This window comes from Osmia bicornis, chromosome 4 (genome assembly GCF_907164935.1).
Source record: "Osmia bicornis bicornis chromosome 4, iOsmBic2.1, whole genome shotgun sequence".
Taxonomy (NCBI): domain Eukaryota; kingdom Metazoa; phylum Arthropoda; class Insecta; order Hymenoptera; family Megachilidae; genus Osmia; species Osmia bicornis.
In genome coordinates this window covers 10,146,354-10,161,094 of record NC_060219.1, presented here as the reverse complement: position 1 = coordinate 10,161,094, position 14,741 = coordinate 10,146,354, and the positions used below count along the sequence as shown (strand labels likewise).

At 41.8% G+C, this 14,741-nt stretch overlaps 1 protein-coding gene across 7 annotated transcripts in view; it reads left to right on the top strand.

The window, feature by feature from the left end:
- The window catches only part of LOC114877236, an 84,309-nt gene extending 69,723 nt beyond the window's left edge, over positions 1 to 14,586 (top strand). For 4 of the 7 annotated variants that reach the window (XM_029189554.2, XM_046285517.1, XM_029189567.2 and 1 more), the window contains exons 12-28: positions 274 to 538; positions 617 to 774; positions 1,364 to 1,473; positions 5,738 to 5,917; positions 7,006 to 7,098; positions 7,631 to 7,867; positions 8,693 to 8,773; positions 9,098 to 9,247; positions 9,933 to 10,200; positions 10,274 to 10,666; positions 10,775 to 10,918; positions 11,105 to 11,295; positions 11,616 to 11,849; positions 12,176 to 12,673; positions 12,821 to 13,106; positions 13,194 to 13,328; positions 14,094 to 14,586. In XM_029189554.2, coding sequence (XP_029045387.2) covers positions 274 to 538; positions 617 to 774; positions 1,364 to 1,473; positions 5,738 to 5,917; positions 7,006 to 7,098; positions 7,631 to 7,867; positions 8,693 to 8,773; positions 9,098 to 9,247; positions 9,933 to 10,200; positions 10,274 to 10,666; positions 10,775 to 10,918; positions 11,105 to 11,295; positions 11,616 to 11,849; positions 12,176 to 12,673; positions 12,821 to 13,106; positions 13,194 to 13,328; positions 14,094 to 14,206 — 3,536 coding nt within the window. In that variant the 3' untranslated portion in view covers positions 14,207 to 14,586. Of the gene's footprint in view, positions 1 to 273; positions 539 to 616; positions 775 to 1,363; positions 1,474 to 5,737; positions 5,918 to 7,005; positions 7,099 to 7,630; positions 7,868 to 8,692; positions 8,774 to 9,097; positions 9,248 to 9,932; positions 10,201 to 10,273; positions 10,667 to 10,774; positions 10,919 to 11,104; positions 11,296 to 11,615; positions 11,850 to 12,175; positions 12,674 to 12,820; positions 13,107 to 13,193; positions 13,329 to 13,880; positions 13,957 to 14,093 lie in introns of all 7 variants that reach the window. The other 3 variants (XR_003789535.2, XM_029189584.2, XM_029189592.2) reach the window with 3 other exon arrangements.
- Positions 14,587 to 14,741: the final 155 nt, after the last annotated feature.

Genomic DNA, 14,741 nt, shown 5'->3' with positions numbered 1-14,741 from the left:
CAGGAAATTCCTGCAGTGAAAGTTCCCGCGATTGGATCGTTTTTTTCCAAGAAACAAAGATTGGCTATTGCAGATGCAGCGTGCCATTTCGATGCGACCGTAAATATCGAAAGTATTCGTATCCAACGTTTCTCTGTGACTTCCAAGAAAAATTGAAATTAACTTGTAACAAGAATTGAGCTATCTCTATCGCGGCAATCAACGTATCGGAATATTGTAAATATTTAACAGAAACGATCAATGTTGTAACACGCGAAACGGTTTGATTTACAGCGTCCGGATCTGGATCGGTGATAGGCAGAGATCCGCTTCCACCAAGGGCTGTCAGCACGTCGCAGTTGGCTCAGAGAACGCAAACGCAGCCCCCAACCACCGTGTCCACCCTTCCATTATCAAGAAATAACGCATCGCACAGGCAACCGTTACCCCTTCAACAATCCACCCCTCAATCGGTCAGGCAATCGGACATCGACGCGATGTCAAACTCGCAGCTTTTGCGAGCAGCCAGCAACGGTGATATTGGAACAAATTCTGTGATGTGGGTCAAAGAGATATTAGTGATTGTTATTTCTTTTTTTAGGACAGTACTAAATGGGTTGTAATATTTGAATTGCAGGATAAACAGCAGCGAAGGAAAGGACCAGAGGTTAACATCCCCTGGGGGTCACTCCAATCAGCGACTAATTAGTCCGGCAGGAGCATTAAGGGTTGTTTCTTTGAACGACCATCGAGTTTCCAGCCCTAGCGACAGCGATATACGAATTCATAGTCCAAGTATGTACACGACGTATCTTTATTTCTTTATCTACGATCCTTTGATAAAGCTTTACTTCGTTGAGCTGAACTTTATTAAGTTTCAAGGATTATGAATTCATTTTCCATACTGTAATACTTAGCGTAATATCACGGTAACGGGCAGATAATACATTATTGAAGAAACATTAGCGAGAGTAGCCGATGTTCGAATCTGAATAGCGGTTAAGCGATATCGAGCCAATATTTGCTTCATACCAGATTCTTGTCTGGGTCAGTGCTGCGAATATTAAGTACCGTTTCATGCATTTCTATCCAGGCCAGTTTCAGGAGATCGTAAAATACGCTATTTCCCGTGCGATTAAGGAGAAAGTTAATCTGACCCCTTATCGCTGATATTTCCACTAAATATTTACCGTTTTCCCTGGAAATTCTAAAATTCGATAGATCGCACTTGTGAGATTTGAAAGAAAAATTCTTAAAGCAGTTTCATGTCATCCTTAGCTCTGTAGTGTCCCTTAATGGTTTCACCGCGATACTGGATATGTCAGATTGGAAGAAAATTTTTTTTAAACAATTTCGAACCTTTTCGTGGTTGTTTGATTCACAGTCGAAAGGAACATGATCAGCCCGATCGGTAGGGAAGTGGATCGTGGCGGGGGTACGGCTGCAAGGCAGAATCAACGTGCATGGGAGTGCAACGAGTTGCTGCATAAAAGGGTGAGTGAAAGACAGTGTTTAGCGCAACAGAAACCTTCGAGTTGATTGGCATGGCGAAGCATGGAAAGAGAAAGGAATCTAACGTGAACCGACTCGGCTTCAGCTGATTAGCCGCTTTTTTCTCACACTGTCCCCACCGATTCCCTCACCTGTCTATTTCTTTACCGTCCATCTACAGTCGCTCAAAAAAGTCTTCGTACATCCCATCGAAATTATTTCAATTAAAATTAACAACAACTTTACGTAGCCACAATATATTTAACTAATAATCTTTGGATTTTGAGGACCACCGATAAAATATTTTAAATTCCTCAAAATGAATCATTATCGATAGATTAAGTAGGATGTACGAAAATTCTTGCAAGCGACTGTATGTACGTATGTACACATAAACGTACACGGTATTAGTGTCACTCGACAAGCAGAAGCAAGCAAGCTAGCACGTTCACACATACGGTACGTTCTTTTTTCTCGCGAGTGTGCTGTAGTTCGCATTATCGTCCTAGCATGTAAATTCCATTAGTCCAATTAATTGAAACGTTGCCTCGGGCAAACTGACAAGCTCGCGCCCAACGGCACCCATCGCTCTAACGAGATTAATTGCGAGCGAAGCGCAGCGTTTCGTTCGAGATGATCGGCGCTCAACAAATTCATTCGTCACCGTTTCCCATTCCACGTTAGACGAATTCTTTAGTTTAGACGCGAGCGATGTTCGGTCACGTTGCTGTAAAATTAGTAGCTGCTTTCGGAGAGTTTAGATTAGAAGTGTGTTTAGATTTAAAAAAAAATGAAACTCGAACAGCTTAATTTTTTCTATAATCGTTTTAGATTTAGCGAAATAAAGCGTAGGGTCTTGAAGAAAAAAGGATTCTCGCGATGAGAATGGTCCGCAGGGAAATATATCCATTATGGAAAATGACAATTACCTTGCACGCCCGAAGGAATCTCTGAAAGCCATTCAAATTCACGAATACACGTTCGTGTTTCCCTTTGCTCAGCTATTGGTTCGATGCTTTCGAGTCGACGTCCAACCGCGAGGCAGAACGGAGCGGAGCGGACGGACGATTCAACCGCCTCCGTTTGAAGCTGAGTTTCCAGGCATTTTCATTAGCGGCAGGCACGGACCTGCTTGTCGCGGAAATTCATTAGCATAAACGAGAGAGAGATAGATAGACAGCGAGAGAGAGGTAACACGCGTCTTTTATTGCATACGTGTGTGTAGATAGACCGCGAGCGAGTTGGAAATTTCATCAGTTCCAATTAATACTGTTCCATGCTAGCGGCGAGCTTCTCTCCGCGTAATTGCGTTTCAAGACTTGTGTTTCTCCTCTGTTACAATTTTCCTACAACCGACAATACTATACCGCTTGATTTTCATTACGAAGCGGTACCACTTGAAAAACTGATCTTTCATGAATTCGAGAAACCAGCTTTCGCTTTATCAGAGCGTAATTTTCAATTACTATACCTCGCCCGAATCTACGACAGGAATCTAGCCCTTTGAAATCCTACATCAATGACAATAAAGTAGGAGGGAAGATTAAATACGAGCTACGAGTCCGCCCGGACCGAGGTACAAGTTAAGCTCACCAAAGGTACGCGAATCGGTTCCGTATCGATCCCAAAGGAAGAAAGGATCAGAATTACCTTGAAACATCGTAATCGAACGTATCTGCGGAGCCAAAGTCTCCCTGAAGAATTCAGTAATAGTGTTTTGCGTTCACCGAGTCCTTTCTAGTCGTTCCTTTATCTTAGAACCTGGCAGAACATAGTCGAACGAGAAAGTAACGACACAAGTGTCGTCCTCCTGCTGCCGTTACCTACACCATGCCCAGGCAATGGTCGAAAAGGAGTACCATGAAGCTCGGAAGAAGAGAAGAGAAGAGATAGAGGAAAGGCAAGAAGAGAGGAAGAGAGGGGCGAGAAGGAAAGAGGATTAAGAAAACCGAGGGCCAGGGTCGATCCTGCATACGGTCAGCGATGGTCAGCAATGGTCAGCAAGGGCACCGTGCCAGCCAACTGCAGACGGACGTTAAGCTTCCTCCACAATGGAATCTCGTCTTGAAAAGCACCTCTAGACAAACTGTACTTCCCTTTGTTTAATACCGAAAGAGACTCTCCCTGGTTTTAACCATTCCTTTTGTTGCTACCTTTCAAAGGTAGATCGAAGTCGTAGCACTCGGAGAAAGATTGAGTTTCGTGTTTTTGGTAAAAGAAAGCCGCGAAGCCGATTAAACGAAATGCAACTTTCACTCGGACAAAACTAGTACGATCGTAACTGTTTATCGAAATAGTTTTTTTTTCTTTCTATCTGTATACGGATAAAAGGAAGCTTGAAATCTCGTGAAAAGTTTCCGCCCAAGTTTCCGGTTAAGGTACTCGTTACGCGAAATAAGATCGTTTTCGAAAGATACTCGAAAACGTAGGTAGTGGCGAGAGAGACGATTCTTCGAACCGTTAAAAGCTTCGAAGTCCTGAAAACCTTTAAAAGTCTCGAAACTCTCGGCAAAGTCTTAATCTTGATAGCGTTGAAGATGTGCCCTCGCGGAGAGAAGAAGCTTTTCGAGTTGGAGAAGAATCGAAAATCTCGGTTGTCTTGAAACGGTTTCCCTTGTGTCGTGTATCGATTCAGAAGAGTACTTTTAAAACGTTTGTAAAATTTTTTTCGACAAAATCATCCACGTAAATATTTCCATTAGTAGCGTAGGGAAGAATATCCAATTACTTAAGTTGATTATTGTAAATGTAAAGGGTTGTACACAAAGTGGTGGCTGAATGAAAGAGAAGGAACACCGAGAGGCGAGAGAGTGGTCGAAGCGAAGCCAGCCAGATCTGCAGGCATACAGAAAACATACAAAACGATAGGTCGACGAGCAAGGAACCACGGTGCATGCCGGGTACTGTAGGAGTCGGTGAACAAGCGAACCGATCAGACCGGGCATCACGCCAGTCTTACAAAGTCTTTCTTCCACTTTCGTTCCACGCTCGCTAGTAACATTTCTCGTCGTCTCGGTTTTCGGCATTCGATATGACTGTTTGCCGTATCTGCTCTCCTTCTTGCGGTTGATCGTCCTCGCCTGATCCTGCTTCGAAGTACTTGGAGATCATGGAACTGGCAGCCAGGACCTTTTGAAAAGCAGGTAGGAAGATAGCTTGTTGGAACCGCTTTGCGTGGTTGCCTGATTTTGAAACATCGTTGCGTCGAGTTGTTTGTGGAATAACGATTGTTCCAGGTCTTTGTGCTGAGAGTTTGCCTCCTCGGAGGGTTAAGAGCGTTGAATTTCTTATTTCTTCGATCCTTCCTGATTTTATTTCATGCACAGGTTGATAAAAAGAGTCTCGATATTCGTCGAGGAAATATAGGTTGTCTTGAATGCGTTTCTTTGCTTGATAAATTTTATAATACCATAGAGTAGGCATTTGCGAATACCATACACTCGAAATAAACATGCGTGATCATTTTTGTTAATGCATTTATTTTCTGAAACATAGATCGCTGCATTCGTACCCAATTATTCATCAACGCCATTCTTTTACTCTTTTCATTATTCACCATGCCAATCGAACGAAAACGCTTCTTAATAAACGTAGAATAATAAGTTGATTCAGTCTGAAATTTATATGGTGAAATAATTCGGTGTTCAAATTTTATTAGAATATCATCGTAATGCACTGTTTACAAATACACGCGAACATAGTATTTCTTTGTACCATTACCGTTCGAAATTGAATTTTACAAATCGTTTCGCTGCGCTTTCGTAGAGAACAGTTTATAATAGTTTATTCGGCTCACCCTGTAGACGTTGACCCAACTCGGGCCATTTTAACTCCGACGACTCGATACTTGACGTTTTCACAACCGCGTGTCTAACGGTGAGCAAACACTTTCGAGCGGTAAGGTAGACCGGGGTAAGGTTCACGCACCTCTTCACGCACAAATCATCGCTCGAATCGATCATCGGGGAGAAAAATTTCCACTGTTTTCAATCTCGCTATAAGACGCGTTTCTCACGATGAAAATTAGAGCCGATGAAATGCTGATAGCACGTAGCGAGACACGGTAGCGTTTTTCGTAGGTTCGATCGATCATGCAGCACGTCGCCAGGAAGGAGAGGCGTGATTTTTAACGCGTTCACACCGAATTGTTCGCCAACGAATTTCACGGGATAACGGCGCGAGATGGGCAGAGCTACGGTGTATTTATTTTTCTATTTCTTTTCACGAAACCGTGTGTTCGCTAACGAAAGATTGCATGCCTCGACAGAGCAACGTGACCGGGTGCAAGCTGGCGCAACCGGGAACCCACGGACTGGTTCGCGTATCCGCTGGCGAACTACTCGGCAGGACCCACGAGGAGCTGGTGCTCCTGCTGATCCAGCTGAGACGGCAAAACGCCACCATCTACAAAGCGATGGAGACCTGCCACATGGAGATCGAGGCACAGGTCCGGAGACATTTTTAGGCGAAACATAAGATCAACCGGGTGGATCATCTTTCCACTCGGCTCCAACATCGATGGTGTCATACTTTTTCCATCCCTTTAACGATATATTATTTCAGAAAATAGTGGAGGTTCTAACTGTAAATCAGTGCTTTTTTCACAAGCCTAATCGTTATAAATTAAACAACTAATTCTCCCTGATATTAACCTATGGAAAACGAAAGAAGCTTCGGCGTTTCAGTCGGATAGCTCCGATTGAAAATTGATCAGCATTAATTGGATAGAATTGAATCGTACGTGGAGTATTTTTAGACATCGTCGAGTGAATGGTGTTTGAAGAATTCAGTGGTTTAATAGAGGAGAGATTTTATTAAGAGGTCGTTTAAAAAATATCATAGTTCATCGGGAAGAACCGGTTTCAAGGACACGTCTCAAGTGAACGTCATTAGAATAGAAACCTTCCTCGAGAAGAGAATTCCGGCAACGCTTTGTTCTCTTCTCTCTGTGTCGAACACCTCGCTTTTAGTGTGCCTTTAACGCTAGTAGTCGATATTTCAAGGGGTTAAAGGTGAAACGAATGAAATTCTACCCCTTTCCTCGCAATACGTATCGTACATATTCTTATTTTCAACATTATTGTTTTCAACGAACAAATTGTATTTTCGAATAGTTCACGAAACTTGTACATATCAGGCATGGCTATTTTCACTGTGACAGTGTTAAGAAAAAAGAAAATTTCCATATTTTTCGTTTAATTATCCGATTATCGATGTTCTATGGTTTGTTGTCTGTTCCACCTTTTCATGGTCACGTTTGCACCTGATTTGTGTTTTTCTTTTCTAATTCTATTTCACTGACACTGCACTTTAATTATTCTTCTGTCACAGTTTCTGATCTCTTCCGATCAGACGTTTTTCAATCAACTTCAAAATGTAATATTCATGGATTACAGTCCGATTCTAGTTTGATGGATCTGAATGTACTTTCGCCAAGAGACAAAGTGTAATCGTTAGGTTGTAAAGACGAGCAATGTTGGCTAAAGAAATTTCTACGGTGTTGCGTTTAAAGTGGCGATCTTTTGTGACCCGCAGGCTAGATTGGCAGAGCTCGATACGCCGCGACGATTGGAGAATCTTCAGAAACTCGAGGAGCTGAAGAAACACCTGATGGATCTTGAAAAGCAGGTAACAGTCACTTTCCATTCCAGTCGATTCCGGTGAAAGCTCGCGTGCGCAGATGATAGTCAAAGGCTAATAATCATTTTCAATTACTTGAATCCGAGGGAAGAGTCGGTATTCTTCAGAATAGACATCTGTTTCAGTTTAAAGTTTCAATTTTTCAGCATTTCATATTTCTTAATAAAGTTACCTTTCGATGAAAAATATCTCAAAGTTTCCGATAATTTGAAGAATCCTCGTCGATTGAATTGCTGGAAAATCTCGTCGATTTTTCACGAAACGCAGTCTTTGCTTCGGGTGAAAATTTCCCAAGGCGTAGACCGGGTCACTTTAAAGGCAGTCGCGTAAAGATCAACGCTTAAGTTAAAAGATAAATTCGCAGCGACGGGATTCGTTTCGACATTCAGTTAGCTAAGATTTAATTATCCCGTCCAACTTGTCTGTTCGCGGAGCTTTTTCGAGGCTCCGTTTAATTGAGAAACTTCCAAGTAACACGCTCGCCGGAAATTCAAAGCGACTTGTGTATGTTTCCGCTAAGTACGAGAAGGGCAAGCCGCTGGTGAACCTCGTGGACAACATGGTGAAATTGGGTTCCCTCTACAATCGTAACACTGCCAATGGGACCAACAGCGTCTCGGGTTCTCGACACGACCTGGCGCACGACAATTCCAGGGATCATCGTCTGGAATTCAATCAGAAGGTCCAGGAACAGCGTCTGTTGGCCGAGGAACGAAGGGACTGGGACCGATTGAGCCCTGACCATGGACAACTTCAGGTAGAATTTTGAAAAAAAACCTCGATTCCTTAATTAAACCCTTGATGAAATTGACGCGTACGCTCGAGTATCCACACGTCGTGGAATATCTCAGGAACCTTCACGACCCTTGCTGAATTTTACGAAGGGATGACTTTAACGAGGGATGCAGCCACTCAACGTCAAGCTCCTACTCTTCCCTATCTACCCTTCATTCATGACCCCATTCTCCTTCCGGTAACATATAGCAAAGAGTAAATTTGCTGTTCTACAGGGAACATAACGGATGAAAAACACGGTTCGTTACAGAAAACATCGACGAAAACTAGCGATCTCGTTAAAAATATATTTTACGAATTATACATACCCCTGTTCTTTTTTTTTTTTTCATGAATCTGCTTTAACAAATACCGTCTCCCTTTAATCGGGCGCACGGTAGAAAATTATATTACGAGAAAAAAGGTCGCAATAAATACGGATTACACACCGCGAGATCCTCCATAACGGTGCATAATGCTACGCGAAAATTGAGGAGGAAAGGGCTTTCCCAGCACGCCAGGGAAATTGCTAACTACAAACGTTTGAACGTAACATTGGATACAGTTAAATCTTTTGTCCGATGCAAAAAAAGACCCGTTGAAACGGTTGTCAATGGAACGGTATACAGGCTGTTTCAAAAAGATTACACATCTCTTTTGAGACCGACTGTATATTAAATAATAGAGTAACAATGAATTTTTTTGAGTAGAATCATTGTAGCGGAATCGTGAATCCGGTTGAAACGCGACTCCTCCGTTGGAAGGCAAGACTCGAAGGTTGATTCTCAACGTTACTTGTGTGTCGTAGGCCAAGGTGCAGCAGCTTTACAAACTGGATCGTCTGCTCCAGGAGGAATCCGGAACACTTCACAGTCTTCAGCAAGACAAGGCGAGTAGAACTGTTCCCTGCTTTGGAAGAAACCCGTGGTATCGTTGCCATTTTCTTTCCTTTGCAAAATTAATTTTTCTTAATTTGCAAACCACTGTCACCTGATTTTTGTGTACGTTTTTGTTGTACAATCTTGCAAGCGACGCGATTTTTCCACCCAATTTGTTGAGCAATAATGCAAAGTTTACTTTAGCAAATTATACAAAGCGTCCGAGAAATAATGTCGCAATAAACACGGGCGATTGAACTGGAATTATTTTTATTTCACGATGGGAACTGCACATTCAGGCAAATGGAATTGAAGATTTTTGTTATTTCGAACAGGAGATCCTGGAGAAGGCTCTGGGAGGCCTACGGCACAAACTGCAGGGCAGCAGGAGTAATCTGGCGGAAGCTGAGAGGTACAGGAAACAGCAGCTTCTATTGGAGAGGGAACTGAGCAGAGTGAGGGTGTTGCTCGCGCACAATTCCAAGGTAAAGAGGACTAAAACAAGTTCACTGACCTTTTCGATCGATCGAAACAGCCGATCATTGAACCCTTAATACTATAAGGGGAGACCTTTTAACCTGTCAGCCGGATCATTTCAAGAAAAAGTCATTTTTCTTTTATATAATAGAAGACATATGCAATTTTTTTTCATAATCAAATTCAGCCGGCCGAACTATGTTTCACCTCAAAATTCCGATAATAGATGCACGTTGCTCGCGAACGCCGCTAAGGTTCCCACGCACCACCAAACTTTAATCGGTTCAACGAATTTCCATTGAAACGGGGCGAACTCGATCGAAAAGTTTTCTTTCGTCAGGAATTGTTTCAATGTTCTGTTCTTAAGAGAGAGTTGGAAATTTCTCGTGGATTGTTCCAGCATCAACGATGCTGAAGAACGCCTTCGGATAATCAAGACTTTAAACGAAAAATAAAGTGTAGTAGCGTTGAGTAGAAGAGTAACAAGCATGCATAGACAGACACGCTTGAATGATCGATTAAATTGCGAATTCATTGTTTCCAGGTAAAGCCGGTTTTCTTCCAGGTAAATCAATCAACCACAACAGAAATAGATCAGTTTCCGTTCCGTTCGTTCTTCTGTTTCCCATTTTCTCGATTCTTAACAGTGTTTAAAACATCTCTAATGATACTCTGGTTATATTTGAATTGCAGAAACTGGAGGAAACGGTCGCTGAGAATGCTAGACTGGAACAGGACCTGGTGGTACTGCGACAGAAGCTGCAAGCATCGAGAAGGTATGCTGGAAATATGACCAGAGACACTTCGGCTACCACTGGTCCTCTGGAAGTGGAATTGAGAAGGGTTCAGCAGCTGGTCGGTGATCTTCAGAGGCAACGAAAAGAATTGAGCGTTCAAGTAAGACAACTGACGGAAAAATCTCACAGTTTGGTGCAACAGATTCGTCCTCAGCCTCCTTCAGGTAAACTTCAAGAGGCAGCTTTTTATATTTCTCGGAAGGAGTACGATTTTTAATGTTCCTGTTATTATTGCAGCACCCCAGGTACATCAGCCCAAGAAACGAACACAGAATTCCTGGTTGGAAACCGATCTTGATTCCGGGATAACGTTAGACCACGGTTTAGATTCCCCTTCGAGTCCCGCTTTGTCTTCTTCACCCCGTGGCAAACAGAACGGTGGCTCGTACCTGCACTTCAGTTCGTCGACGCAGATCAAAGATTCTTCGCCTACGAATCGTCAACAGAACCATCAAACGTTCCCTCAATCGCCGCAGAATCATATCTCTTCGCTGTCTCCTCAATTACGGGAACAGATTCAGCAGCATCAGTTGAAGCAACAACTATTAAAGGATCAGATGCAAGGGAAGGGTAATTTGATGCAAGCGAATGTCGCGCCATTATACGTGAACACGGAGTCTAGAATGCATGGTAAGTAGAATTCTTGATGAATTTCAAATATTTTCCAAGCTAATTGCTAAGCCCATCAAGAAAGGATTAACTCTATTTTCTTCTTAAATTAACGATCATTCATTTCAGAGAATAACAAGCACGAAGAAAACCTAACTAATGGCACAGTTATCCCTCCGCCAGAGTATATTCCACCACCCCCGCCGCCACCCTTGAACGAGGAGACGTTGCTAAACGACAATTACAGGCAAAACGAGGACAACAAGTTTGCAGGTAAGCGAAGTAACACGAGTATTATTAACCCCCTTTTTACGGACCGAGTGTCTAGATACATATACAGAATATTCTTCGTTTAACACGTTCAGTTTCATTCTGAAAATCAACGCGTGAAGAACGGGTTATAAGCTTCTTCTGAATTATCAGTTATTGTCAATAACTCTACGTTTATTTGTCCTTAAGGCTTGATTCACAACCGCGAGAAGCAAGAAATAAAAACAGTGAGAATCGTGAAACGGGAATCGGAAAGACGACAACGGGATCGTGGAGACAGGACCGGGAACATTGGAATTCCATTAACGAACGGGCTCCAAGCGCCTGGGGGTGCGAAGAGATTGTGCGACGACGATCTGGGAGGCTCTCAAAAGTTCGAGGTAATCTCATCGAATTTTCCAAATCTCTGATCTTCTTCGTATCGTATAATTTTCCTTTCAAGAGTATGTGCTCTCTAAAACCGTAATTTCCAAAGTGGCCTTTACAGAAAAAAATATTAATCATGTTTTGTGAATCGAATAGAAATTCCAATTCCAAAAATTCAATAAAAGCTTTCATCGAAATTTTAAGTAATAGCCTGATCGAGAGAGAAAGAGAACGATTGCGTCTACTCTAAAAGCTTTCAGTTAAATCGATTTATCAGCCACGACGTCGCTTTTTCGATTTTATTTCATTCTATTCCTAATCGATTTATTTTTAGAAGGCTCAATTAGGAAAAGTTGTAGAAGAGTCACCAATGATTCACGCTCAAAGCACAGTCCAGTTGACGGACTTGGACGACGTGCAGTTCCAAAGAAGCATGTCCTTACCGAGGGGTTTCGGTGGACAGCGACAACAGCAACCGGAAATACATCAAGTACCGGTCGTACCACCTCCCAGGAGCGACAGTATGCACGCCTTGAGAAGCATGCTTGCTCGACGAAATAAAGTTAGGGTAAGTTAAAAAAAGTACTCTCTAAACATTTAACTATACTATACAATACCGATGCGAGCTGTTCAATGTTAATGTTACATCAAAAGTAATTCAATATAGAATCATATAAGGTTCAATTTTCACATTCTGCAATTCCATCCGGCGTATCATCTTACAATTCATTATTATAAATCAGTTCTCGCATCGGTTGGAATCACTGCCGCAAACATCAACGCATCCACCAGTTCTAATTTTACGCGCATATATTTTTTCTCATTTTTAATTTTCCATTGATTTCTATACCCTCCGTCTCACAACGTTTTATTTTCTCCGGCATTTTACGAAAGTTCGAAAGTCAGGACGTCAGCTCGGACAGTACGCTGTCCCCGTACACGGACAGCCACACCTCGAGTTCCCACCTGCCTATGAGTTCGCCAAACTATTCGACCAGTCCGTCTTACAGTCCCAGCCAACAGCCTTACCCTGGCCAACCGATCAGATCGAACCAGCAGGCTGTGTATTACCAGCAATACAGACATTACGAGAATCCGATGTCCAGTAGAGCAGAGAACTCTGGAGACCCGGTGAGCCCGGAACTTTTGTCGCCGACTAGTCCGGACGTTCAGGACAGAGCTTTCGGCTCGACGTTGAACGTGAACGCCTCGAACTCGCCGCAATTGTCGCCGGTGTTCAAAAGCGAAGCCGCGAAACAGATAATCAAGGAGATGACGGAGAGAAAGGTGGAGGGACCTAGACGAAGGCAGATACCACGCGAGAAAAGACGGCACTATACCGTGTCCAGTAGCAAACCCGTCCTCGACTTAGAAGACACCTTCTCCAAGATGGTATTCTTTTTTTTTTTTCTTTTGGTTTTCGTTTTAGTTTTCTTTTCTCCGTGATCATCCATTTTTCATGATTCGTTTTCATTGTGCTCACATCGTGTGCCACGCGAGTGCTCGACGATTATGATGATTACTGTTTGTACTTTTCAGGGAATGGGTAGAGCAAGAGACGATTTAGATATGGAACGAGCGCTCAGGCCGAGGATTAATGCTCCTGACGTCGTGAGATCCACTTTGAGCCACAAGGAATTGAAGTACAACGAAAGTACTATCGATCAGCTGCTCGGGACTCCGAATAAAATCGTCATCCCCGAGAGATATATCCCTGAACAGACACCAGAATTGACTGCTGAAGAACAGCAACATCGGCTGAAGAAAGCGGAAGCGATCAGGAAGATGCTCTCGGAGACCACTGTCACTGCGCCAGAAGGAAATGGTAATTTTGATCAAGAATCTTTTGGTTCAAGTTTCCTGTCTTTATTTAATTAATTAGCTGCTATTGATTTAATGCAATCTATTTCAGACGACAATATTAATATAGAGAAATCTGACAACTTGAAGAGAAAAGTGGTGGAAGAGAAACGACAGAGAGATCACATTCTACAGTTAAATCAAATTCTAGCAAAACAAGTTATGGAAAAGAGCAAAATGGTAGCTGGTACGTTGAAATCTTCTTTCACGAATTAATATAGAATTTATCGGTTCGATTCATTTTGCACGAATTTAATTTATAGCGTATAGTGGTGTGATAGCATGACCAATGTTTAGAGTGGCTTCATACGCCCTTACAGACAACCTCTGCTTGTAAAATTTCCTAATTATATTTTTATTTACCTGGTACCTTATTACCTTGTCGGAACTAGGAGAATATCGTTTGTCAATTTGAAATAATCGTTTCCAAATTCTTTCAGTGTTGTCTTAGAATTTAGGACGTAGAGTTTGATCGTTCTCCAGTTCCAGCGTACAAAGTTAAATGAGCTCTCATTGGCATGCATTATCGTGATTATTTTTTTGATTTTAATTATACGATTAATTTCATCGATGAAGCTTCAGTCGACCGTAATATATACAGTGACTCGCATATTTATTCGCACGAGATTATGTACTTATTCGTGTAGAATAATTACAAAATTACGTGAAGAAATGTACGAGTAGTTGTTAACGTTTCATACGTAGTGAGTGTTGTTTGGATTGTTTGTGATGTGTATAGGTAACCAGGCACACTGACTGACATGCTTTCTCCATCCTCCCATATAGGACACGCACACCATATTATCGTTTTTCAGGTTTGTTTATATTTTTCTTTAATTTTTTTTCCATTTTCCCTTCATACGTTTCTTCCTCGAGTAAGGTTCAGATGCAATTTTTCAACCAACATTTCATGTCAAATTAAAATTAATTTATTTTAATGAATAATCAACAGTGAAAGCCTTGGCTACCCTTCCTTTGAACACCGAATCGAGCTTAGACGACGAGGATCTCTCGCCAGTGACACCATTACCGCTCTATCAGCAAAGAGAAAATTATTATTCGTAAGAAGAATATGAAAAGAAAATAAAAAATAAAATCCTCTTTAGCACAAAACACTACTGCCAGCCCGGAACAACAGAGGAACAAAACATCTTTTTGAAACTTTACAGGTGATTCGCCTGATACCTGCGATCACGGTAACATTAACGATAAGGAAACTGTGTTTTCTTTTCTTCACTTTCTTTGTTTCTTTTTATTTGCATTAGAATTGTACATAATCATTCGTTAAGTAAACTGATAATAAATAGCTGTCCTCTGAGTCGTCGATAACGAATAGTTAATAATAATGGATGTCGAACAGAATTAGATGAACGATATTTATAAAAGAAGATAGTAAATATCGAGACGATTAATGGAAATAAAGAAAGTTTTAATTTTGTTTATTACATGTTTATTTTCTTTTATCGTTCTTGATACATAATATGTTTCTTTTTTCGAACAGAATGCTTCCACCAGTTTCTATCATTAGCAATAATAAATAAATTAAGATGCAGCGATCGCACAGTGCGGTTTCATTTAGCGACGGACTGTAATCGAATTC